A 26,241-nucleotide genomic window follows, 5' to 3' on the forward strand; every position below is an offset into this window, starting at 1 on the left:
AAGTAGAAGGAACAAAGAAATTAAGAGGTTGCCTACTACAAATATCTTGCATTTTGATAATGTTTGGTTAGTTTTGCATACTACATCTTTGGTTTGGTTAGTAAAGGAAAACATATCAGATGATGATGATACTTTGACTGAAAATGTTGAAGACGGCTTCAAGAAATGAAAGGCTACAAAATGGGGAGCAAAGTGTATGCAAGTGCACTTCAGCCTTGAAGATTTCAGAAGCATGGAACATGCTAGTGATATGGACAGCAATTGTATGGATTCTTTGGGTGATCTTAATGCTTCTAGAGTGATAATTGATTCTATTTCACCTACACATGATGAAAAATCAGTCTATGGCCTTTGGTTTGGGAAGATTTGCAAGATCACTTGGTGGTGAAGGATGATAAAATTGTTCAAGCAATGTCCAGAGTGGATAGCATCCACAAACAACTAGTGGGTTTCAAGTGGACAACCCAAAGAGAGGAAAGACAAAAAGGAATGGGACATGCTATCTCTCATTCACATTTGCACTCTTTCAAGGAGGCTTTGGAGTTGATGAAAGAGGATTACTTGCAGTTGCTTAAAGACAAGGACAAGGTGGTCAAATTGGTAGAGGATAAGGATAAAGAGAAACCGGATTGTTGTCTTCTTTAGTGTATGTCTAATTCATTGCATAATTCAGAAAATCAGTCACTTAAAACAGCTACTTCTATAAAGGAAAATGATAATGCAAGAGGTAGAAAATCAATATTTTGGGCCAGCATTTGATGAAGAACAATCTGAACTGCATCTGTAAATATAATGTACATCTGACAAACACTCCATCAACTGACTAGATATTGCCTCCTGGATCACACAATCTGAACTGCATCCATAAACATAATATACATTTTGAGCATCAGCTGTGATGCTTCTAATGTATCAAGCAAAAACCGTGTCCTGTTTATTGAACAATTTTTGGACCTGAAAAGACGGATACATTCCCAGGAAGTTCTTCCGTCCACAAAATCAAAAAAACATGTAAGAAAAGAAATCTCCAACCACCATTTTACACCAATTCCAAAAGAAGACTGAATTACAATTGAAGAAATAAATATCATGCATCTTAGCCATGACCTTTCTTATATAATCAGTTGCATAGAAGCTTCTAATAATACACAAGCATATAAAATGCATTCGACAATTACAAAATCAACTTGATCGTTAAATTAGAGTTCATTTTGTACCATAAATATACATTTTCATTATGAGAAAAAGTCGTTCAAACGTGCGTAAATAGAATATTTGTATTTCTGTTCTATTTAAAATAGAACAGAATTACAAAACATGGATGTAGATAATCTAATCTCGACATTTAATTGAATTGAGGTAACTTTTTATTGTAGTACATCCAGCAGGAATTGAACCTGCGACTTCCCAATTATGAGTTGGGTCCAACAAGTCTCATTTTGTGGTATGAAAAGAAATAATTACAGGGTGAGGAAGATGAACATGGCATGTGTTACCTTCAAATCATTATAAGAGTGTGCATCTTTGCTTCCCAAAAGTCATTCTCTTCCTCAATGTGTACATAAACAAGACGCGTTCATCAATTGTTTATAGCCTGTGGTGGCATACACCCTCAAAAAAGAAATAATGAAACACAGAAAACAAATGTAGACAAATGAAGGAATCCCATCCTAAGTTACACAAAGTTATGCGGTTTTACTTCTGAATTGTGCCACTTTGTCAAGAAGCTTAGGGAAATTAAATTATGAAATGTAAGCATGACTAGTAAACTTTTCAACAAAAATATTTATACATCAAGTATGGTGTATTCTCTGATAAAATTGCCTAACATAGAAAGTCGTGGATAAATTTCTGGTCACACTCCACATATGAAATAGTCCAACTGTTTGCCCTGATAAATATAAACATATATTTCCAAGCCAACGAACTGGTTGCATACCAAGCTAAAAGGAGCAAAGATGCATGAGTTGCAAACTTGGCAAATCCTATGTTGAACCAACAGCAGCCCTAATTTATGTAGCAAATTTGATTACAGAAGCATTTCTACAAGTGTTCTTCAATGTTCTCCCATTAAGATTCAGTGCTCTGTATTGTGTGGGTCTCAGAAATTCATATCAACAACTTTCTTCCAAAACTAGCATATAACAATAAACCCAAAACATCTATCCTGAACATCTAAGGAAAAGGAATAATACATAACTTGATTCTTTGTTCCATATAGTGCCAAATTCCATTCAATGGAGTCTTGCACAGTCATCCTTAACAAATATTATGATTATAATATACAATAAGAATGTAATGAAGAAATACTTAATCAGCTGTGAGTGGTAGTGCCATGCAACATCGTCGGATTTTGGCACTCCGAGGTGTTGTCATGATCTCAATTCTTGCATCTTCCAGCAATGTTACCACTTCACTGAATGAAGGCCTTACCTCAGGATTAGCATCCCAGCAGCGCCTCATTATCTCTTCCAATGCTGGGGGGCAATCTTGAGGGATAGTTGGCCTTAGACCCCTGTTCACTACTGCAAATGCTGCTTGCACAGCTGTCATGTTTTGAAAAGGTAGCATGCCTGTTACAAGTTCCCACAGAACAATCCCAAAACTGTAGACATCCACTTTATGGTTATAGGATCTGCTTTGGATCATTTCCCTGCAACCAGTACAAATGTGGTTGATATAACAAGTGTTAACATATGCCTTCTAAATTAGATGTGAAATTTGTGCAACACGAAAACTGAAGCATGTTTACACTTCTCCAGGTAGACCTGAACATTTGACTAGACGAATTGGTAATAAAATCTGGAGCATCACTTGTGATATACATGTTATTACATGTCCTTAATTGGTGATTAAATCTGCACCATCCCATGTGATACAAATGTTATTAAATGTCCTTATGGTTTTATTAAGCATGTTTTCATTTTATACATAAGCATGCTTATCTGGTCCAGATTGTTTAAAGATGTATATGCATATATTATAGCAAAAAATGGCATGTTAGAATGCCTACAGTGTCAAACTATCAGCCACAAATGCTGGAAGGCTGTCACTGAGGCAGTATAGACAAAGGAGCCATATAATGATTTTCATGGTAACTAGTTTGTTTGGATGGCTATGCTCACAAAGCCAAATGTTATTGTCATAGACTCATAGTGATAATAGAATTGGCAGCACAAGACAAGATGTTAATCTTCTAATAAACAGGAAGAAAGCATAATGTCCTTGGATTAAAAGAATATGGAAACTACTCACAACAGAAACCCAGTCATCTTATTCAAGAAGAATAGATGACATTGAACAAAAATAAGCATTTGCTCAAGTATAAAAATTATAGAAACTATTTATACGGGAAACCTAGCCATCTTGAAAATGGAGAATTAGTGTAATCCATATAGAAAAGAAGCCCACCTGTTATGACTAGAATTTATATTTTTTAATACTAGAAACTACTTACCAAAGAAACCCAGCCTACTCATACAAGAAGAATTGGTGACCTTTATATAGAAAATAAGCACACCTAATACAGCTTAAACATTTATTGAAACACATACAAGTAAAAATGCTCACACCTGAGAACTGTTGAAGAGCAGTAATTTACGAAAGGAGCACACAGAAGCAGAGCAGACAAGAAACAATAAAAAAAAATCATTGTGGATCTCTACGAAGAAGCAGAAACAGACACTGAAATGCTGGTGGAGTCTGCAGTTATTGGACAATTCATTGGCCTGAAGCAAGCAAGAGAAAAAACATAGAATCTTGGCTAAAAGAGAACTGGAAACACAACTCTGTGTTAAAATTCCTGGCAAAGGGTTTCTTTGTTGTAATCTTCCTTGACAAAGCAGACGGAATCCATATTTTCCTATGGTGTACAGAAAATGGGAGAAATCCCACTGTGTCTTCAGAAATGGGTACTGAATTTCAATCCCAACAACTTCTCCCCAAGTGATGACCCCAAATGTATCAAACTGTACAATCTACCAATCGAATTCTGGTCAGAAGAATGCCTCTCCAAAATTGGGTGGACTCTTGGAACTCTTATTGACATTGATGAAGAAATTCTGGAAAGCAACTCTTATATATAACTGTGACTTCAAATTGAATATATCAGAAAAAATACCAAACAAAATCACATTGGTTGCGGCAAATAGACGATGAGTCCAGGCAATTGAGATTGAAGAACAGATTTAATTGTCTCAAATGCCGATGCAGGAAACATCCCATGTTCAACTATCTCCGCATTCCACCCAAAGAAACCAAGGAATAGATACCCAAGAACGTAGAAAAGCTGATGAACAAGAACAATGAGGACAGATCAAGCAATACTGACACATGGGATGCCCCATGTCAAACCCTAACCCATGCAACATGCATAAGAATTCCCTGATAAACCCTGTTCACAATCCCTATCATACACAAATACCCACTTCTCCACAAAGGGTAGTAGGCTCAATCATGCCCACCAACATGACAAAATGCAACACTGTTGTCAACTAAATAAACCCTATGAATGGTGAAGAGCAGAGAAACTTTGTAACAATGCAGATTCTTGGGATCCCTCAAATGCCCCTTGCAAAGGGTGACGCTATGCAGGCATGTCATAATCATATCAATTTTTTCACCTTATCGTTAGGCCATACCCCAATTTACTTTCTATGATTATTGTGAATGTGTGAATTTCACATGCTAAGTTATTTTTCCACGCGCACACATATATATATTCACTGACCTATTTGGCATAAGATTGAAACAATTCCCTCTAGGCTATGTCCCAATGGGATTTTACTGTTCTTAGTTATCAGTACAGAAGAAATACATGCCAAATTGTTTATTGGAGGTAAGAATGTTCTCTTTTTTGGCAGTTTCATTGCTATATCAGGCATAACATGTTGTGGATTTTGTTGCATGCCATAGTGCCATTTTAATGGATGCATCTAAAATGACAATATTGTGTGCAAAATCCACAACACATAAACCATGCCTGATAACATGGCAAGAATTTTGATTTGTGTCAAAGCTTTGAACAAACAAACAACATGATGGCATATACAAATGGACCTTGAGAAAAAGTTGGAATATTCACACAGCATTGGAGGGAAAATAGACTATTAAAATAGTTATTATTTTTGTTTACTCAAATGCATTATTGTTTTTGTTTACTCAAATGCACACTCCCTTATATTAAGTTCAGGAAGCCCTTATATTAAGTTCAGGAAGTTGGTGATCAAATATTTCTTAATTCATACATCACCAACAACTCTAGCTTAATAGAGAGTGGAGGAAGGAATGAGGGTGGGGTGGTAGTATATGTTATCGTGCTTTCATAAATGATAAATGTTCGTGAGTGCCTGCTGACTGTTGTAAAAAAATTCTAAATATAAAAAAACAAATAGAATGATTCAAGAATGACAATATTCATGTCCTAGACTGCTGTAATGTCCCCTATTTGTAGGCTGTCAATTCCCAAGAGCAACATCTATGTTACTACCTTCTATCATGATTACTTAAGCATAACTAACTAATTCTCTATAATATAACTTATGATGCCATTAAAACCATGCCTAAATCCAAACCAATCTGACCCCATTCCCAGAAGAGGGCTTGGCTGCCTAGGGCACTTGACACCACCTCTTTAAGGTAGCCCAGATTACCAAACTCAGTCCATTCACCCTTGGGGCCTGCGGCCCAGATTTCAGGAGGAATCTGTCACCCTTGGGGCTTTCTATCGGATAGTTTTACTCCACCCTTCCCTAGCAGCACCCATCTCCCTTGGGGAATAGAAAATACAGAAGTGATTATGATTTAGACGGTTTAAAGTCATTCTTATTTATGTTTCAGACATTATCAATTTATTTGTTTATCTTATTATCTATTTATTCTTGAACCATGGATTAACTCTTTATTTAATATTTGATTTAATTTAAATCGTAAACTTTTTCTTTGATATATATATATATATGATCAGTATTTATATTCTCCTTCAACTTCATACAGATTACTAACTGTTCCATTTGCATATATATATATATATATATATATAAAATTGATGTATATCATAATCTTAAAATTATACAAATACAGGGAAATACAGAAATATTATTATATTTGCTATTGTAGTTACTAATGCTGGGTAATATTCTACATACCCGTGAGACCAGTGTTGCATTTTATGGTAGTGCTCCTTAACCACAGGCAAACATCAGATCTGTTGCCTTCCCAACCATAGACGATAAGCTCTTATTGTCACCCCCAAGCACACTACATGACCTTCATGTCATTGAATTCATATCTATTGATGCAATCATGACCTTGCATATATATGAATCAATACCTCCTAATAGACCTCAAGTCGGCCATATACTTTTGGCGCCAAGGATAGGGTCAGACCTATATATTACAAGTTACATATGAGTCTCCCTTAGTTGCAAGTTACATTTAACTTAATCACAAGTTACACATAAGTGGTTCGCCCAAATAGGGCCCCAAATTAGACTTATACAACTGAGATATCCAAATGCCAAGGCCGACAGATATCCAAATGCCAAGGCCGACAGGCCACTTGGCATTTTGTGCACTAGGTCAGCCCTAGAAGGGATCCGACCTAGCTACACAACAACACTCCCTCTTAGCTAGGAAGGATTCCTTCTAAATAACCAAGTCACATAGTGACTACCAGTCTACCACCATGGCTACTCCCATGAATAATGCGTTCACCATAGCTACTCCTAGAGGGTGAACAAGCACATCATAGAATTTCTTCCATGATACCCACCATACCTACTCACAAAGGGTGTGCTCACCATGCCTACTCGCAGAGGGTGGAACGAGGGCTCTAACCTCAGACTTCTCCTAGAGAAGAATGCATCTCCACCATGCCTACTCGCAGAGGGTGGAATGAGGGCTTTAACCTCAGACTTCTCCCAAAGAAGAATGCATCGCCACCATGCCTACTCGCTCGCAAAGGGTGGACCCACCATACCTACTCGTAGAGGGTGGAATGAGGGCTTTAACCTCAAACTTCTCCCAGAGAAGAATGGATCAACAAGGGATTGCACCTCGAACTTCTCCCTCACAATGAAGAACTCATTAACAAGGGATTGCACCTTGATCTTCTCCCTCAGAGAGAAGAACTCATTAACAAGGGCTTTCACCTCAAATTTCTCCATCACAGAGAAAAATGCATTAACCAAATCTTCATAATGACGTGGCTCCCTCTGAAGCTGGAATGTTAGGATTCCTCTGAAGCTGAAATGTCAAGCTCCCTCTGAAGCTAAAATGTCAAGCTCCCTCTGAAGCTGAAATGTCATGCTTCCTCTGCAGCTGAAATGTCATGCTCCCTCTGAAGCAGATATCAACCTTTTGATCTCTTCGTCCAAGGTTACTTCTGACGATATGTCAGACTCCCTCTAAATGTTGATTCTTCCTCTACGAAGAAATGCAAGCAATCTTCCTTCCTTGAATGCAATCTCTGATTTGTCCTAGAAGCATTTCAGAGAGAGATAATGATACTCAGGGGAAATGTCAACACATGATTCACTATTCAATGATGTAGCATTATTCAAACATAAAGAGTACTTATCTTTTATAATTTTGCTCAGCAATGGAATTTCCATTCACTTGGATTGACCACACCGAAGCACCTAGGGATGGTTGCGTGGCCTTTGGCCCTCGCCATCACTCATCATCTGTCCACAATATCTGCTCTGAGCATAGCTTAAGCATCATCTGAAGAACTACCTTTAATACCATCCACAGCAAAGTGATGGACCAACCACATAAATGCAACAGAAATCCACTTGTAGCAGGGTGTGCCAGAATGCTAAGCTGCAGTGCCCATTCTAGGACAAACTTCAGATGATCTTCAAGAGCGACATAAATAAGAACTCGAATAACTGGACCTTCAGTTGCAATATCATCTGATGCCTATGCAGGCTTTAGCAAAACGAATGCTTCATGTGACTCTCGAAGCTTCTAGGATGATGTGAGAGCTGTTGCAAGGCGTTATTGCACGGAGGCCTTCTCCACCATTCCTGATCGTTAGGTGCCTCCATTCGCTTTCATCCCCATACGCACACATTTCACATTTGTGTACGACTTAATGTGATCATCACAAAACTCGCCACTATGTTGTTGCTCGATCTCAACCTTCCATTATACTGAGTAGTCGATAGCACGCATACCGACTCGCGTCGGTTCGTTGAATCCTCAGAAATGCTTGCTGCCACCTTGTCGATGTCTCTAGCCACGAGCGTCGTGAAGCGAGCAAACTCCGTCACTTTCATTTGCTAGTAAAATGTTACGATCGTCGGAGAGAATCCTCCACAACATGTTCTCCTCCCTGAATAAAGAATTCGAATATAGAATGTTAAAACAGACACAGATGTCCATAGTGACTCCACTTACCGTCAACATTTCGATACCAGGCTTGGTGACTTTCAACGCCAAGGCATCGGACTAAATCTGTCATTGAGCACTAATGATAGATCTATGGAGATCATCGACACCTCAACAGTCATTACTCGGTGTAGAACATATGCGATGCTCACGACTGAGTTGAGAGGCTTGGTAATCGACTTTTGCCTGCACTTAGATTTCTCAGTCTGCAAATTACTTTGATTGAACTCCCTCAAAAGCACAGGATCTACCTTCAAGCGGTTAGGCTCTATAGAAGGAACCCGCTCTGATACCATGTTGAATTTTATGGTAGTGCTCCTTAACCATAGGCAAACATCAAATCTGTTGCCTTCCCAACCATAGATGATAAGCTCTTATCGTCACCCCCGAGCACACTACATGACCTTCATGTTATTGAATTCATATCTATTGATGCCATCATGACCTTGCATATATATGAATCAATACCTCCTAATAGACCTCAAGTCGACCATATACTTTTGGCGCCAAGGATAGGGTCAGACCTATATATTACAAGTTACATATGAGTCTCCCTTAGTTGCAAATTACATTTAACTTAATCACAAGTTACACATAGTGGTTCGCCCAAATAGGGCCTGCCCCAAATTAGACTCATACAACTGAGATATCCAAATGCCAAGGCCGACGGGCCACCTGGCATTTTGTGCACTAGGTCGGCCCTAGAAGGGATCCGACCTAGCTACACAACAACAACCAGAACGAAGTCACTATTTACGTGCTTCTTTCTTTTTCTGTCTCCTTGCCATCTCCTTGTAATCTCCGCATTACCCCAATCTTTAAAACTGCTTTATGCATTCAGATACCTACATGGAACAATACGTCATTTTCTGAAAAGTCATATTCATTAGTTTGTGGCACTTAAAAGCTGTTTGTTCCATCGTAGCTTCATAATGTTTAAGTTCCATCGTGGCTTTTCAAAGTCTAAGCCCATGACTTTCTAACCGTGGCTATTCATATTAATATTGCAGCCATTATGAGTATAAAGTAAATCATGACTTTTCTTCAAAGATTTGTTATTAACAAATCGTGATATTAAACAATGCTTGGCTTTTGACTTTAGTCTTGTTCAAACTTATTAATATTAATAATGATTAATATTTGTAATATTGATAATGATTAATATTATAATATCTCATTTACATTTATAATATCTTGTTATTATATAATATCTTATTAACATTCATTTTTTCTTTCTTTCTGATCACTGTATTTGATATACACAGATCTTTTATATCGCTGCCTTTAGTCATCATCTTAGATTGCTTCATCAATATAATCGCTGATCCTCTACAATTTTCTTAATTACATAATCATTCTCTCTTCTTCATTATCGCTGATTTATCCTTCCGTTGAATCGCTGCTACACATACTTAATTGCTTATCATTCTTCATAATCGTTGCTTTCTCTTGTAGTCACTATCATATATCCGATACCATGTAATCATTGTCATATATTATAGTCTTATTCACTGCTCCTTATTCACTGAGGTATGTCTATCGATAATGGCATTTGATCAAATTCTCAAAGAGGTAATGAGATTTTGATGTTGGAGAAAACATAGTGATAAAATTATAATGAATGGCATGCAACATGAAGATCCATGTGCTCTCAGTTGTCTTAATTTGGGCCTAGTAGAAAGGGCTCTGACCTTCGACTCCAACCGTTATTGCAACAAGCAATGCAACCCTACTAGAGGTTGCTCTCCTTCTAGACCTCTACTCTAGTTATATATCTATGCTCCCTGAGGATGCATCTCCTACTTAATTTGACCCTATCCCCTATAGGGGGCAATTCAAGTAGGGCAGAATAGGTAGGAAACGTCCCCAACCCATTACCTGATTTCAAAATAGTAAAAAAATGTTTTAGGACAAATATTTTCAAGCAAGAAATGGCAAGAGATGGCTAACCGTTCCCTTGATGACCCAGACTCACAAATGGCCATTTTCAAGCAAAAAATTACAAGCTCGACATCCCTTACAACCCATTTAACAAAGAATGCCAAGAAAAAGAACACTAAAAACTTAAAAAACAAGTGGGGGAGCAACAAGTGCCCCCACACCCCCTTTGAACCAGCCTTGAACCTCAAAAAACCACACAAACTAAAAACAAAAAAGAGACTCATTTTGCCATTTTCCACATTGTGAATAAGGCAAAAAAGGAGAGAAATTATGAGAAGAGGCGAGAATGGAAGTAAGAAAAAAACAAAAAGCCATCAAAACTACATCATTAACTTAAAAACAATAAATTATGAAAAATGGCATATAGCCCAAAGGTTCGTGTGGTCTCAAAGGCATTAATTTGCACTTGGAGATGGTGGTTCCACCCCTCAACCCTACCTTGTATCACAATATCAACCCTACCTTGTATCACAATAGGAAGCACAACAAAGACACTACTTTAGGACCCCACTTAAGGCACCACCCCCAAAACCTCATGACCATGCTTACAACTTCATATAGTCAGTTAAGAGGAATAGACTTACCTCTCAACAATTGAAGAAGTTGGTGGTTGTGCATAGTGCCTTGTGACTTCAAGATCGATAGAGTCATTAAGTATCTTCAAACTACACCCAATGTTGGAATGCTAATCCCAAAGATGTCACACAAGTTGATGAGGAGAAGACACAAGAGGGAATGGTTGGGATACCATTGGGTGAGGCAATCCCTCATAGTGGCAATGACTTTGACTTACTCCAATTTTGATGCAAAGATAGTAGATGTTGATTAAGGCAAATGGCATATTTTCTATGCTTTGTCATTTTGTAGTTGAAGCTTGCAGCATTTGGGCATTTTGTTCTAATTTTAAAAAAATTATATAATATATATGCACATTAACAATGAAAACAATTGAATATAGAAGATGGCGACGGGAAGCAGGCGACTAGGGTTTCTCCCCTTCCGACATGGGCGAGCTCCGCAGTACCAGATGGGAAGATCAGGATACAGGAATAGCGCCTAGCGCCCACCAAGTTGGGCTTGGGAGGATTCAACAACTAGGCACTTCAAGAGGGCCCTGGAAAATACTTCTCATAGCCAGGAAAAAAGGCATTTTCCCCCGTTTAATGGAGGCTATGTGGGCATGTTCAATCACCCTCCGAGGGGTTTCAAGAATCTCTAAGGGAAAATGTGGAAACCGAAAGTCTCAGAGAGATCTGCACCAGTGCAAAAGGTAAATCCGGAGCCCTCTACTTCTAGGGTAATTTCAGTTAGGATTGAGAATGAAGAATGGAAAGATGCAGTTCAAAATTTGAAGGACAAAGCTTTCTTCATGAAGTGGGCGAGGGACTAGCTTGCCTATGTTAGGGTTCGAAAATGGGTCAATGAGCAATGGGGTAAAAACTACACTTTGAATACCCTTCGAAACGATTTCTATCTGGTTATATGTGAGCAGTCTAAGGAAAAGCAGAGGATTCTAAACAATGGCCCCTTTCTTATGGGGGGAATGGGTTTCAACATTAGAGATTGGTCCCCAAACTTTGATCCTTTGAAGGCTTGAAGGTTGTCATTGAGGAAATTCCCATCTGAGTTAGACTTTATAACCTCCCTAATGAGTATTGGCATACAAAAACCTAAAGATGATTGGGGACAAACTTGGCAAATTTGTGAAGGCAGATTAAGCGGTCGAAAAAGAAGATTTCAACATTTATGCCCGGGTTTGTCTCATGTGGAAACCTTTTCCGCCTCTCCCGAAAGAAATTGAAGTTTGTTTGTAAAAAGGGGTGTGGCAGCAAAAAGTGGAGGTTGAGGACATAGTTGAAAACTGTAAGAAGTGCAAGGGGTTTGGGCACCCAACGGAAGATTGCATGATAGATAAAAAAGGAAAAGCACTGGAACAAAATCATTCTGTTGATAAAATTATGGATTTGTTTGGTGATATGGTTCACCCTCTTGACTATTTTGGCACTCAAGCTAAGGAAAAAGGCTAAGTTACCGGGTTCGCCCTTGGACCCCCCTGGTACCGGTCCTGGTTCGAACGAGTTCCTAGTTTGGGTCCGGTTCGACCAGGGTTCGAAAAACCCAAAGGTGGTTCGTCCCTAGTTGAACCCAATCGAACTCGGGCGGCTGGGCAGCCCAAAAAAGCAAAATATATGCAAAGTTTAATTTTTTTTTGAATTCCGCCTTCTAAAAAGTGAAACTTATACCCTAAAAATGACTTCTAAAACATTATATTCACTCATTTCACCTCAATTGTGTTGCAAAAAAAAAGTTTTATGAGAGCAGGTTGAAGAAAGGGTGAACAAAATTTGGCTTCCAAGATCAAAGAGGAGTTAAAGACTGATTTTTGAAGCTTCAACAAGTGTTGCAGCATCATTTCCATTCTTTTCAAGCTTCCATTGGTTGCAAGAGGTAGGTTTTTTAACATTTTTTCCAACTATTTTTGTTTCACAAATTGTCAAACATGAAACTTGAATTTTTTTCATTATTTAGTTTTTGTTTTTGAATATGTTTATATTATTTCTTGCCATAGGAACTAGAATGGCATCTACATCTTCCTCCATTGGCAATGAACAAATAATTGCAAAACAAAGAAATGATCCAAATTCTCCCTTATGGAAGTATGTTGACATTATAAAACAACTTCCAAGAGGTGGGGGATTCCGTTGGAGATGCCAAGGATGTGGTATTGAACGTTATAGTTCATATTATCAAGTGGTAGGCCATTTGTGTGGAATAAAAGGAAGAGGCTTCAAAAAATGCCCTGGAAAAGATAGTAAACCTATACCAGAAGAGAGAGAAGTCCGTAGATTGAACCAAACCACATCAAAGAAAACAAGGGGAATGCAAGCCCCTTCTAATCCCAATATTGTAGTAGAAGACCACCCCTTCTTTGCCACAAATGAACCTCAAAGTGAACCACCCTTGACACGTAAAAGAACAAAGGGGTCTTTAGAAACCACATTCCAAAATGAGAGTAGAGACAATGCTGACGAAGATATAGTAAGGTGCATTTATGCAAATGGGTTGTCTTTCAATGTTGTTCGCTCCCCATATTGGAAGCAAATGATAAAAAGTGTTAATGAGGCTCCAAGAGGGTATAAGGGCTCCAATTATGAGAAGGTACATGGAACATTATTGGAGAAAGAGGTGAAGAGGGTTGAAGATGCATTGAAACCCATAAGGGATTCATGGGTTGAGACAGGTGTAACAATTGTTTCAAATGGGTGGAAAGATGCTAAAAACCGTCCCTTGATCAATGTCATAGCGGTGTCCCCTAAAGGGGCAATGTTTTTTAAAGTTGTGGATTGTGAGGGCCAAATAAAAGATGGCCAATTAATTGCAGAAATTCTCATCTCCGCCATTGAGTCAATGGTACCCCGCAATGTTGTCCAAGTCATAACGGACAATGCAAAAAATTGTAGAGCTGTTGGTTTGTTGGTTGAACAACGCTATGATCGCATCTTTTGGACACCTTGTGCAGTACATTCACTCAATCTTATGCTACAAAAGATTGGGCAAAAAATAAAATGGATCAGAGATGTGTATGCAGAGGTTGAGGACATCCAGATGTTCATCACAAACCACCACATGTCTCAAGGGATTTTTAGAACCTATTTGAATTTGGAGCTATTGAAGGTAAGTGAAATGTTAGTTTTAGCAATCAGATTAGCAGTATAGAACAGAAAATCAGAATGCAAAGTAATTCATATGCATAACACACATGTACCCTGGGAAAACCTCCCTCTCGCAGGAAAAACCCAGCAACCAAAGATCTCAGATCTGATTAGATTAATGTCAGAAGATAATCAAATACAAATTCACCCACCTAGGGCATGACAGAATTGACTTATCTGAATCACAAGTTCTGATTTGAACTTGACTAAATCTCCAATCAGATGTAGGGCAGACCTTAGGGCAGATCAGTCTGATAGAGTTCGCACAGCAAGAGGATAGCTTCTTGGATCAGAAGTCTACCGATTTACAAGAATGTGAATTCGCTGTCACTCAGAATGTGTTAGCTGACTCTTGGAGAATATTCGCTGACTTCAACATTGAATTCGCTAGCAGAGTGGTATTCGCTGATCAAGTACACATTATTGTCTGTGAAATGGATTACAATCCATTGATTATATAGGAGGTACAAGCATTATATCTTGCCTTAGTCGGCTAAGGACTTTGGCGCCAAAATATAATGTTTTTAGTTTAAGTTACATGAATAGGTCCATGCTTCCACACGTTACATTTGAGTTTGCCCTTTGAGTGTTTTATGTGCCTAGGCGGGACCAATCTCCAATGGTCACAAGTTACATTATGGGGTCAGACCCATTTATAACCACAAGTTACATAGGTTAGGACCTAACCAATAACCCTTTACAAGTTACATATGAATGGGACCTGACCTATTGAATTTACAAATTACACAATAAATTTTAAGGCCAAAGGCCACATCTAAAATTTACCAAGCTAGGTCGGCCCAATCAAGGGATACGACCTAGCTACATTTTCAACATGAAATAGTAATTTAATTTTACATTTTCTGATTTTTTTTATTTTCAATGTTCATAATATCATTGTGTAAGCTATATTGTGAATTCTTCTTTAAAGTTTGGCTTTATTTTTTAATCATTTGGCATTAATTTGTGTTATAGGTTGCAGAGGCCCGTTTTGCATCAAACACAATCGTCTTAAGACGACTTGTGAAAGTTAGAGTGGCACTATGCAATATGGTGATCAGCACCAATTGGACTGTATGGAAGCAGAGTAGCACTGAGAGGGCAGAAAAAATTAGGGAGAGAATATTGAATGAGAAATGGTGGGATCTTGTTACATATCTCCTAAGTATCATTGATTCGCTATACAGACATGGATAGGCCTTGCATAGGTGAGATTTATGATGGCACTGACTCAATGCTTGAAACAATAAAGGTCATTATAAATGAAAAAGAGAATGACCCCCCAGGAGAAATTCTTCAAAGAACTGGAAGCAATTATTGTAGAAAGGTGGAATAAGATAACCACTCCTTTGCATCTTCTTGCCTATGCCTTGACACCTAAGTACTATAGCAATCAGTTTCTTGATAAACCAGGAAGGATTCCACCATGGAGAGATCTAGAAGTATCTGATGGGTACAAGGCAGCATTTCTTAGACTATATCCTGATGATGATTTGCGAGATGTTGTTACAAATGAGTTCATAGAATTCGCAAATGGGAATGGTCTAAGTATTGATGCACTTCATCATAGATCCAAGAAGGATGCTCATAGCTGGTGGTACTTCCACGATGATGATTTGTGAGATGTTGTTACAAATGAGTTCATAGAATTCGCAAATGGGAATGGTCTAAGTTTTGATGCACTTCATCATAGATCCAAGAAGGATGCTCATAGCTGGTGGTACTTCCATGGCACATGCTTCCAACACCTACAACCCCTCGCTATAAAAGTTTTATCACAAATAAGTTTAATTAATTAAAATTTTAAATTTACAAGTTTTAGTTTATTTATAGTTTCCATTGTCTTCATAGGTTGCTCATGATTTTACTTTTATTAATGTATAACTTTAATTGTTTACTTTGTCTTCATAGGTTGCTAGTTCATCTGCTTCAGAAAAAAATTGGAGCACATACTCTTTCATCCACTCAGTAAAGCGCAATAGTCTGCTGTCAAAAAGAGTGGAGAATTTAGTATATGTGCATTCCAACCTACGTCTTCTTTCACACAAACAACGTGACTACACACAAGGGTAAACAAAGATGTGGGATATAGAGCCAGAGCCTACTGATTTGGATGCTCCTGCTTCTCAGCTTCTTACATTGACACTTGATGACTCGGAAATCAAGCCAACTTATAGTGCAAGTGCAAGTAGCATTGGCTCATCTAAGTCAATGTCAATGAGGAGGAGGATGAATTAGATGATCCATTTGATGATTAAACTTTATATTGTTGAAAGTTGAAACAATGATACTTGAATATTTTGTCATTTTGATATTAAACTTGATGCATATGATGCTATTATGGTATCATCATGATGCTATGATTAGAAGCTTATGTTTGTTTTGTTGTTTATATGATGCTATGTGACATGCAAATTTTTATTCATGCTTATAGGGTTCACAAATATCACAATATATATATATATATATAAAAGAATTACATGTTTTTGTACTAACAAACCCAAACCCCTTTTCAAAATTTTGTCATACCGGCATACCGAGTTCTTCGAACCCGAACCGGTGCCCAAACTCGAACCAGTAACTTAGGAAAAAGGTAATGCATTGGATGCGGTAAGGGAGACTGCTTTACCAGCTCCCCGGGGGGGTCTCCTAAATAGTTTAACAAGGGCTATTCATAATGAGCAAGAAAAAGTTGATTCTCCTATTGGGTTTGAAGTAAATGGTCAATATTTCCCCTCTAAATAATTCATCTCAACAGCAAAATCAGGAAAAGGAGGCGTCTTCCCCAAAGATGAGGGATGAAAGTATGAAGGATTGGGATGAGGTGCTCTTGGAACAAGAGTTGTTCTCTTGGATAGGCCCTTTCTAGGCTACTCGAGATAGAGAGGGCACCTAGAAAGGGCAATCCTCCGTCTCAAGGAGAAGAGACTACTAAGGCACCAACGGGGGCAAAAATGGAGGAAGGTAATTGTGTGGACAAGGAAGGGGTGAACTTGGAGGATCATATTGATTGTGGTTTTAAAGATATTCATGTATCACTTGAGAGAGCAGAGGCTTTGTCTGATGAATAGCTTAGAAATTTTGAGGAGGATCTGGAGCAAAGGGTGAAAAGACAACTCTATAAGTCATTAATGGGAGATGAAGATATTCTAGGCTTGATAGATGAAGAGAGCATCCTAGAGAAGTGGACCATTAGCCAATCCTTAGCGAAAAAGAAGTGTGTTAAGAATGGGAAAAAAAGCAAAAAGGTTCAAAAACAAACAAAATGAAACTTGAGCTAGCTGGTAGTGGTAAGGAGCAGAGAAAACTGAGATCTGGGAAGGGAGCTACCCCTCCCAGAGAGCCATGAAAACCCTTTCATGGAATGTCAGGGGCTAAAATGCCCCTAAGAAGCGGCGGCTAATTAAAAGATGCTTTGATCAAACAAAACCAGATTGTGTAATGATTCAAGAAACCAATTGAGTTGTAGTGAAGTTGGACTATTTAGCAATTGTGAAATGGCTTCAGTGTGGGAGCGAGCAGGGCGTTAGGAGGATTGGCAGTGTTGTAGAATCCAAAGGTGTTGGAATGTGATTTGGTATGCCAAGAGAAAAATTGGCAGTTGGTGAAGTTGGTCTCAATCTTCTCGAAGGATATCTTCTTGGTTCTCAATGTGAATGGACCTACTAGTATTAATCAAAACAAAGATCTTTAAGGATTCTCTTTCTAGAGTTATCCAGGGACTTGATAATGTGTGGGGATTTTAATGCGACTTTAGAATCCCAAGATAAGAGTGGTGGGAGAGTTGGCTTTGGTAGAGTCCAGAAGGACTTTCAAAATTTTGTCACTTCTAATGGGTTGCTTGAAGTTAAATTGAAGAATGGCTCCTTTACTTAACAATCACAGACCAAAATCTAGAAATATTGTTGAGAAGTTGGATTGCTTCTTTTTAGCAGGGGTGTGGGCTAGGTTGTCGATGGTGTATGAGACAAAGATTGTTCCCTTCTCAGGTTCGAACCACTTCCCAATTTCTCTCATAACTCAAAGAGACTCAGTCCCAATTAGATGCCCATTTAAATTTGAAAAAATGTGGTTAAGAGCAGAGGGTCTTGGTGACCTTATTGCTGGATGGTGAAGAAATGGCCCGCAATTGGAAGGCAAGAAAGCTTTCATCTTTTTTAAAAAGTTGCAATATGTCAAAAACTGTCTAAAAGAACGGAGTAGAACTAAATTTAAGGATGTCTTTGTGGAGAAATTTCAAATAGAGTAGCTGTTGGAAGCTCTTAATAATAAAATATGTAATAATGGACTGACGGAGGCTGAATTTTTAGAAAAAAAAAAAAGCTCTATTCTTATCACTCTGAGATTTTAGCTAGAGAAGAAATTTATTGGAGGCAGAATTCTAAAGAGTGTTGCTTGAAGGAAGGGGAGAGGAATATGAAGCATATTTATATTGTTGTGAAGGCAAGACGGTCAATTAATAGAATACACAAAATCAAAAGGGCAGATGGACAGTGGTTGCAGGAGCCGAAGGCTATTGTGAAGCAGTTAATTTTTTTCAAAGTTTGCTCTCTGTCGGTGATGTTGACCATGGGGTGATCAATGATAATGTCTTGACAGTGATTCTCCAATTAGTTTCTCATGAGCAAAATCAGATGCTCCATGCTCCAGTTAAGATGGAGGCGGTTAAAAGTACTCTATTTTTTATGGGTGGAGAGAAGGCCCCAGGGCCAGATGGTCTCCCTGCTCTTTTTTCAGAAGTTTTGGCATATCTTCCAAGAAGATATTTGGGAGGTGGTGGAGGAGTCTAGGCGGGACGGTAAGGTGCTGAACGATTTAAATAATACTCTGATTGCTTTGGTCCCAAAAGAGAATAAGATTGAATCCATTGGAGATTTCAGACCGATATCTCTGTGCAATACGATATACAAAATCATTTCAAAAGTCATGGTGAACTATTTGAAAGGTATTCTGGGAATGATTATTTCTGATGAACAAAGTGGGTTTGCTCCAGGTAGATCAATAGTGGAAGGTGTTATCATTCCCCATGAAGCAATTCACTCCATTGGATTGGCTAAAACAGAGAAGATGTTTGTGAAGCTAGACATCAGGAAAGCGTATGACCAAGTGAATTGGGCTTTTCTTTTAAAGATATTGGAGAAATTTGGGTTTTGCCCCCAATGGGTGGAATAGTTCCGGAGTTGTATTTGTAGTCCTTAGTTCTCATTGTTGGTAAATTGGAGCCCTCAAGAATATTTTTCCTCTTCAAAGGGGACCCTTTGTCCCCATTTCTTATTATTATAATGGCGTAAGCTCTTGGGAGACTGATTTCAAATTATCAACTTTGTGGCAATAGAAAGGCATCAAAATTGCAAGGAATGTTGATGCCATCTCTCATCTTCAGTTTGCAAATGACACTCTGCTGATGGGGGAGGCATCCTTTAGGGAGGCAAGGTGTGTGAGATCTGCACTGGATGATTACAGTAAAGATTCTGGTCAATGTATTAATTGGCATGAGTCGGAGATCTTCTTCTTTAATACCAATGTGCAGAAACAGCAAAAGATAGCTAGAATTTTGAGTATTAAGCCAGGTTCTCTTCCAGGGAAATATTTGGGTATGGCCACATCAAACTTTTCAATATCATATTAGAGTTGGTTATAATTGTCAGTTGCAAAAGGTATTAAAGGTATACAGGTCTGAGAAGCGCAGACAAACAATTTTTTTGAGAATGTGATCGTTCAGACATCTTCCAACATCATTTTAACAGTTTCATGTTGTATTTGCTGCTGAATTGCTGCTGTTATACTACTGTCCTCTCTCTCTCTCTCTCTCTCTCTCTCTCTCTCTCTCTCTCTCTCTCTCTCTCTCTAGCTATTGAAGGTATACTGATCTGGTGCAATGTGGTATTGTGTGAGAAGCGCAGACAAACAATTTTTTTGAGAATGTGATGGTTCAGACATCCTCCACCATCATTTTAACAGTTTCATGTTGTGTTGCTGCTGTTATACTGCTGTCCACTGCCTTGTAGCGCTCTCTCTCTCTCTCTCTCTCTCTCTCTCTCTCTCTCTATATATATATATATATAGCTATCCCCCCACCATCCCCAAAAAATGGCCCTTTGACTGCCATCCCTATCCACGAAACACCTGGAACATAGCTATTTTTTAAAAGCCATCCCCTACCATCTTCTTAGAAATGGCCTTTCAAAAAATCTGTCCCTGAAATGTGTTCCCATCCCTTGCCATCCCCACTCTGGAAACTTTTTGGAACATATATATAATTTAAATATGCTCCACCAGCTCCCCTCCCCCATCGTCCCCAAATCTTATATATATGCTCTGCCAGCCGCCCTCCCCCACCATCCCCAAATCTTATATATATGCTCTGCCAGCCACCCTCCCCCACAATCCCCAATATGTATATGCTCCACCAGCTACCATCCCAAAACCTTATATATATGCTCTGCCAGCCGACATCCCCAAATCTAAGTGCCATCGTCCTCCAATCCTTGACACATATCCCCCATTTCAAAAACTCCACAGAACACTGTATAGCAATGAAATTTTAATTAAAAACTAATGATAGTTTTCAAAATTCATGTATGTACTTTGCCCTCTATACAATAAGCATGGACATAAGAAGTCAAGTATACAGGTGAAGCAATGTCAATTAATGATTTATGCATGATACAGCAATAAAAATGAAAAGAAAGACAAACAATAGAAAAATGCCAAATTCCCACATTTACTATGCTCTCAATACCAATAAACACAACTTGAAAAGAGCCCCTGAGGCCATGGATTATTTCTTAAGTAGTGGAATCACCAAGGCAACGGTATGGTTACCTGTGTAAATGAAAGCCAGAATTGGAATACAACGAAGTTGTCTACAGTTCTAGGATGAACATTAATGGAAAAAGTTTCCCTTTGGACAAAACTTCTAAGCAAAGAATCAGACTAAGATTGATAGTAAAGGAGGGTGAGAATTTGTCTACAGTTCTAAGATGCTTTAATGGAAAAAGTTTCCATTTGGACCAAAACTTCTAAGCAAAGAGTCAGTGTAAGATTGATAGTAAAGAACGGTGCGAATTTTAACCAATTTAATAGATCATATTTTAAAATCTGAGGAAAAACTTACGGTGCCATCCACCTATATGTACCAGTCTCTGGTGTCATCCCTTCAGACTGTACCTCAATCCTGGCCACACCAAAATCTGCAATCTTAATACTTTTGTCTGCAGCTATCAACAGGTTATCTGATTTAAGGTCCCTGTGAATATAAAGCAGACTGTGCAGGTACTCCATCCCCCTTGCCACATCTAGTGCTTGCTTCACTGTATCCCGAAGCGCTACAGGCCCATTATTCTTCTTTGCCAAAGCCTGCCTCACTGATCCCCCTTTTGCATACTCCGTTACAATACACCACACCAAAGGCTTCCTGCAGGCCCCAATAAACCTCACTACATTCTGGTGGCGCAGGGTTGCCAGCATCATCACCTCCTGCCGAAACTGCTGCTCCATGATCTGCAGAAAATTATTTTCACCCATTGACTACATATTCAAAGGTAGATGGCAACATGAATATAAATATTAGGCCACATTAATGTTAGAAATAAATTGCAATTGTGTTCAATGGTATAAGCTCACAGGCCGTGTCTATCCAGCCATTGGGATACACTAGTGGCCATCCCTAGAACATGCATTCACAATGCATGATGAACATGCTGGATGGCCACTGCCTTTATTCATCTCCCATCTCCCAACCTGTACCTGTAAAAAATTGGGGGATGACAATCGGCACCTCTTGATGGCTTGAAATACATTCCTAGGCTCAAGGGATAAAAGCAAATGGGCTTTCAAGGAGGAGATCGAAGCTCAGAACCAGGGATAAATGGATAAAAATTGCTGAGCTCTAGTAATAAAAAAAAATGAGTTTTCAGGTGGACATCAAAGTTCAAAACCAGGAATAAATAATGTCGTGCTTAATTAGGTGAACTACGGGAAATGGGCTTTCAAGGTGGAGAACAAAGTTCCAAACCAGCGATAAATGGATATAAATTGCCGACCTTAAGTGATAAAAGCAAATGGGTTTTCGAGGTGGACATAAAAGTTCAAAACCAGAAATAAATAATGTAGTGCTAAATTAGGTGAACTCCCACAGATGGGCTTTCAAGGTGGAGATCAAAGTTCCGCACCAGGAATAAATGGATATAAATTGCCGAGCTCAAGTGATAAAATATAATAGGTTCTCGAGGTGGACATCAAAGTTCAAAACCAGGAATATATAATGTAGTGCTAAATTAGGTGAACTCCGGCAAATGGGTTTTCACGGTGGAGAGCAAAGTTCAAAATCAGGGATAAATAAATACACATTGCCGACCTTAGGTGATAAACGCAAATGGGTTTTCAAGGTGGACGTCAAAGTTCAAAACCAGGAATAAATAATGTAATGCTAAATTAGGTGGACTCCGGCAAATGGGCTTTCAAGGTGGTAATCAAAGTTCAAAACCAGGGATACATGGATATAAATTGCCGAGCTCAAGTGATAATAGCAAATGGGTTTTCGAGGTGGACGTCAAAGTTCAAAACCAGGAATAAATAATGTAGTCCTAAACTAGGTGAACCGGCATAGGGTAACGGGGAATTTGACGGGTAGCCAGTGCCCAAATCCATCTCCCATCTCCCAAACTGTGACTGTCAAAGATCATTTCACCGATCATCCAGCGATGACCATAGGTACATCTTGATGGCTGGATATACATTGCCGGGCTCAAGTGATACAAGCAAATGGGTTTCCGAAGTGGAGATCAAAGTTCAGAACCTGAGAGAAATGATAAAGTACTAAAATCAGGTGAATTGCAGCAAGTGTAAAAGAGTGAATTTGATGGAAGAGATGGTGGCAATTGAGCCAAATGCTACCCACAAAGAGGGGAATTTAGCAACTAAAATAGCATCCAGCCCATTCAATTCTCTGTATGCACTGAGATTGGATATAAAAAACAGAGAAATGATTAAAATAACCTGAGCCTTGTCATCGTCATTTTGTGGACGCTCAAGAATCTTGACGGCAACATCCTCGCCCTTATAGGTAGCCTTGAAGAGCTTGCCGAAGGCACCCTGAGCGAAGGCGGGTCCCATGTTGAGGCTCCGCAAATCGATGGTCCAATCAATGTATTCTTTGAGGCCCTCCGTAGGATAGCGGTCGTCCATGAGGGCCTGCGCTAGGGCATCGTCTCCCAAACCACCACCCCCACCAGGATGAACCACACTTCCCGCTGTCAGCCCCTTGCGAGTTCGAGTCCGGGTGCGTTGTATAAGTGAAGCCATTATAGAGTTGGAGCCCACGCTGCTGTTGCTCGACACAGACACGTACCCCCCACCATAGCAAGAAGAGTTTTGCAGACTATCTACCGACATTTCACTCAGACGCTGGTACTGCCCCTGCCCTTGCCCCTGTCCCTCTGTCACCTGTATCGCCATCAATTTGACGCCCTCTACCATTCTTGCGGTCCTTCAATTCCTTTCTCCTGGGTCTATTTTGTGCCTCTCCCTTCCATTATGTTTCCGCTCTACTTTGGAATAAGTTTGGTTTGGTTGCTTCCAAATGAATCCAAATGAACCCCCTCGTAATTCATGGCACATAAAATAGAGGCGTCTTGCTACTTGATACCGACAGAGCGTTTTGACGGCCGTGGATTTGTCCTTCCCTTCCTACGTATCTCGTTCTTTTGCTCGTGTGGAAACGCGTGATCGGGTGAGTGAGAATCGATAGACTCGATACCTAAAAAGATTTAGGCGACATTGAAAAGGGTTTGGTGTTTTCCGGGGGAGGCATCATGGTGAAACTGCACTCCCTTTAACTTTGTTTTCAAATGCGACTTTCTTTTGGAGCTCTCACTGATTTGTCTCTTTATGATTTTTGGGTAAATTGGAATCAAAGATTTTGAAGGTGTTTAGGAGACTAGGGAGTTAATGGGATTTAAGAGAGACTTTGGGCTAACATCTATTGCGGATGGTAGAGATATAATTGGATATAGATATAATTGGTTTCATAGAAATTTGAAGATTTTTACACTTGAAGGTTAGGGGAAGAGCACCAGCAGTTGAGCATGTATCAATTGTTGTGAGGGTTGTTGATATCTTTTATTTCAAAAATTGAACAAATAAAACTTATTGTTTGAAACATAAAATATCAATTTTTATTAGGAAATGTACCAATAGTTGTTAGGAAATGTACTAATATTGTAAAAAGTAACCAATCAGGTGATGCCATATCAATTGCACAACTATTGGGGCCTCTTTTGCACGCCTATTGGTCTCACTTTGTTTTTGGGTTGTTTTGGACACCTTGGCAAAAAGCATGCTAATGTGGCACCATACTTGATGATGTGGTGTTGAAAGCTTAGTTATAAGCAGGGGACTTGCCAAGTAAGCTACTGTAAAAAATTGGAAGTGGTTTTAAATTTCCATGTAGGATTTTCAGAAGCGTGAAGTTAGGGTGCTCAACTACTAGTGCTCTTCCCCTATATAAAGTTGGTGGCTTGAATAAGGCAGCAAAGAATGCCATGGGAAGGATATGGTAGTGTACTGATCTTAATGAAAGAAAAAGAAGGGTCTATCATTTAGCTAGAAAAAGAAGACACAAACAAACAATATATTTTGTAAGATATAAAAAATAAAAAATAAATAAATAATATATTCTCTTAGTGAGATATTTTAATACTAGGACTGTAAATAAGCAAGCTATTATTCTTTGTTGCGGAGAGGATTATGATTCCATTTGGCTCGTAAAAAAGATAATTCACTAGTGGATAAGATGTTCACAAGACTACAAATCCAACAACCATTTTGAAGGGGAGCTGATTTCTTTGTGTGGCACATTTGACTTAATTGTTTGTAATGGTTTGGATGGATGAAAGAAGTTTGAAAAATTTGTGTACAATACATAAAATCGAGCAAGCAACATTGATTGTGTAATTTTCTCATAAAGCTTGACTAAAAGGATAAAGGATGTTGCGATTGGTGAATGTAGATACTTAAAATTGCCTTGCATCTATGAACATTATTTTTACTAATTATTCCTCTTTATTAATTAAATAATTTTAATTATTTTATTATTTTATTAATTTAACTTTATTCTTCTAAATTAACATTATTCTTCCAATTCAAATTTAAAATTTGAATTTCCCTCTAGTTCCATAATTAAATAATTTTTAATTAACTAATTTTCCTCTAGTAATTAATCCTCTCTATTTACTTTAATTAAATAATCTTTATTATTTTATTAAATCAATTTCTATTATCTTTTCATAATTAAATAATTACTCAAAATTAATTAATTAGCTAATAATGTCCTCTTAATTAAATAAATTTCTTAATTTATTTAATTTAATTTCTCTCACATTTTGAAAACCAAATTTCTCTAAATTAATTGAAATGCTAATTTAATCCATTCTCCTACAACACGTATTAAAAATGGCTAACTGTCACTGACTCTCAATTTCACTGTTAACTTATCCTTTAACTCATCAATCGCCTTTTTCTAACTAGTCAATTGTTCCACCTTTTTTTAATCACTTTATTCTGACTAACTCATCTATCCACAAATTAAGTCAAACAAATCAGTTAACGTGTCAATCAATTCAATTGCGTTGAGTGATCATCTCCCAACCAACTTGTCTTAATGATTCTCCACCATTGATCTTTCTATTGTCAAATCAATCCTGATTGTCAATTCAAATCCCAAAAATCTATAAATTCAACATCATTCTCAATCATGAACAACCACATTCTTCGAATTCTTGTGCTATCACTCTACAAGTATTGTACAACTCTAAGAGCCACTACCATCATATGTCACGAAAGGAGAAGAGCAATGGAAGCCACATGCTTGAGTTCAACATTAGGTTTGCATAATTCTTAATTTACGCTTTGTGTTGAATTTGTTAGCATGCTTCAATTATTTGCAATTGAAAATTAGTAATAGATATGAGTTTGTAGTTGTTTTTATTGGTCTATTGCATGTTCTCCCAATTTTTCAATCATTACTGTATACGGTGAAAATGGATAAACAACAATGATGAAAGACTAAATGAATTCAACCACAAAACCCTAGCCTAACAACAACAAAGATCCACCATAACATATGAAGATTACCTAAGACAATGCAAATCAAATGAAATCACAAAGATTATACCATCACATGTCCAATAGG

At 38.3% G+C, this 26,241-nt stretch overlaps 1 protein-coding gene across 1 annotated transcript; it reads right to left on the reverse strand.

Moving 5' to 3' along the window:
- Positions 1-1,965: 1,965 nt before the first annotated feature.
- On the reverse strand, positions 1,966-23,801 carry LOC131065258 (serine/threonine-protein kinase STY13). Its single transcript, XM_057999730.2, has 3 exons — positions 23,049-23,801; positions 21,166-21,551; positions 1,966-2,653 (listed from the first exon to the last, which is right to left on the reverse strand). Exons 1-3 carry the CDS (start codon positions 23,526-23,528, stop codon positions 2,311-2,313), a joined length of 1,209 nt encoding a protein of 402 aa, XP_057855713.2. The 5' UTR covers positions 23,529-23,801; the 3' UTR covers positions 1,966-2,310.
- Positions 23,802-26,241: the final 2,440 nt, after the last annotated feature.

Source organism: Cryptomeria japonica, chromosome 2 (genome assembly GCF_030272615.1).
Source record: "Cryptomeria japonica chromosome 2, Sugi_1.0, whole genome shotgun sequence".
Lineage (NCBI taxonomy): Eukaryota > Viridiplantae > Streptophyta > Pinopsida > Cupressales > Cupressaceae > Cryptomeria > Cryptomeria japonica.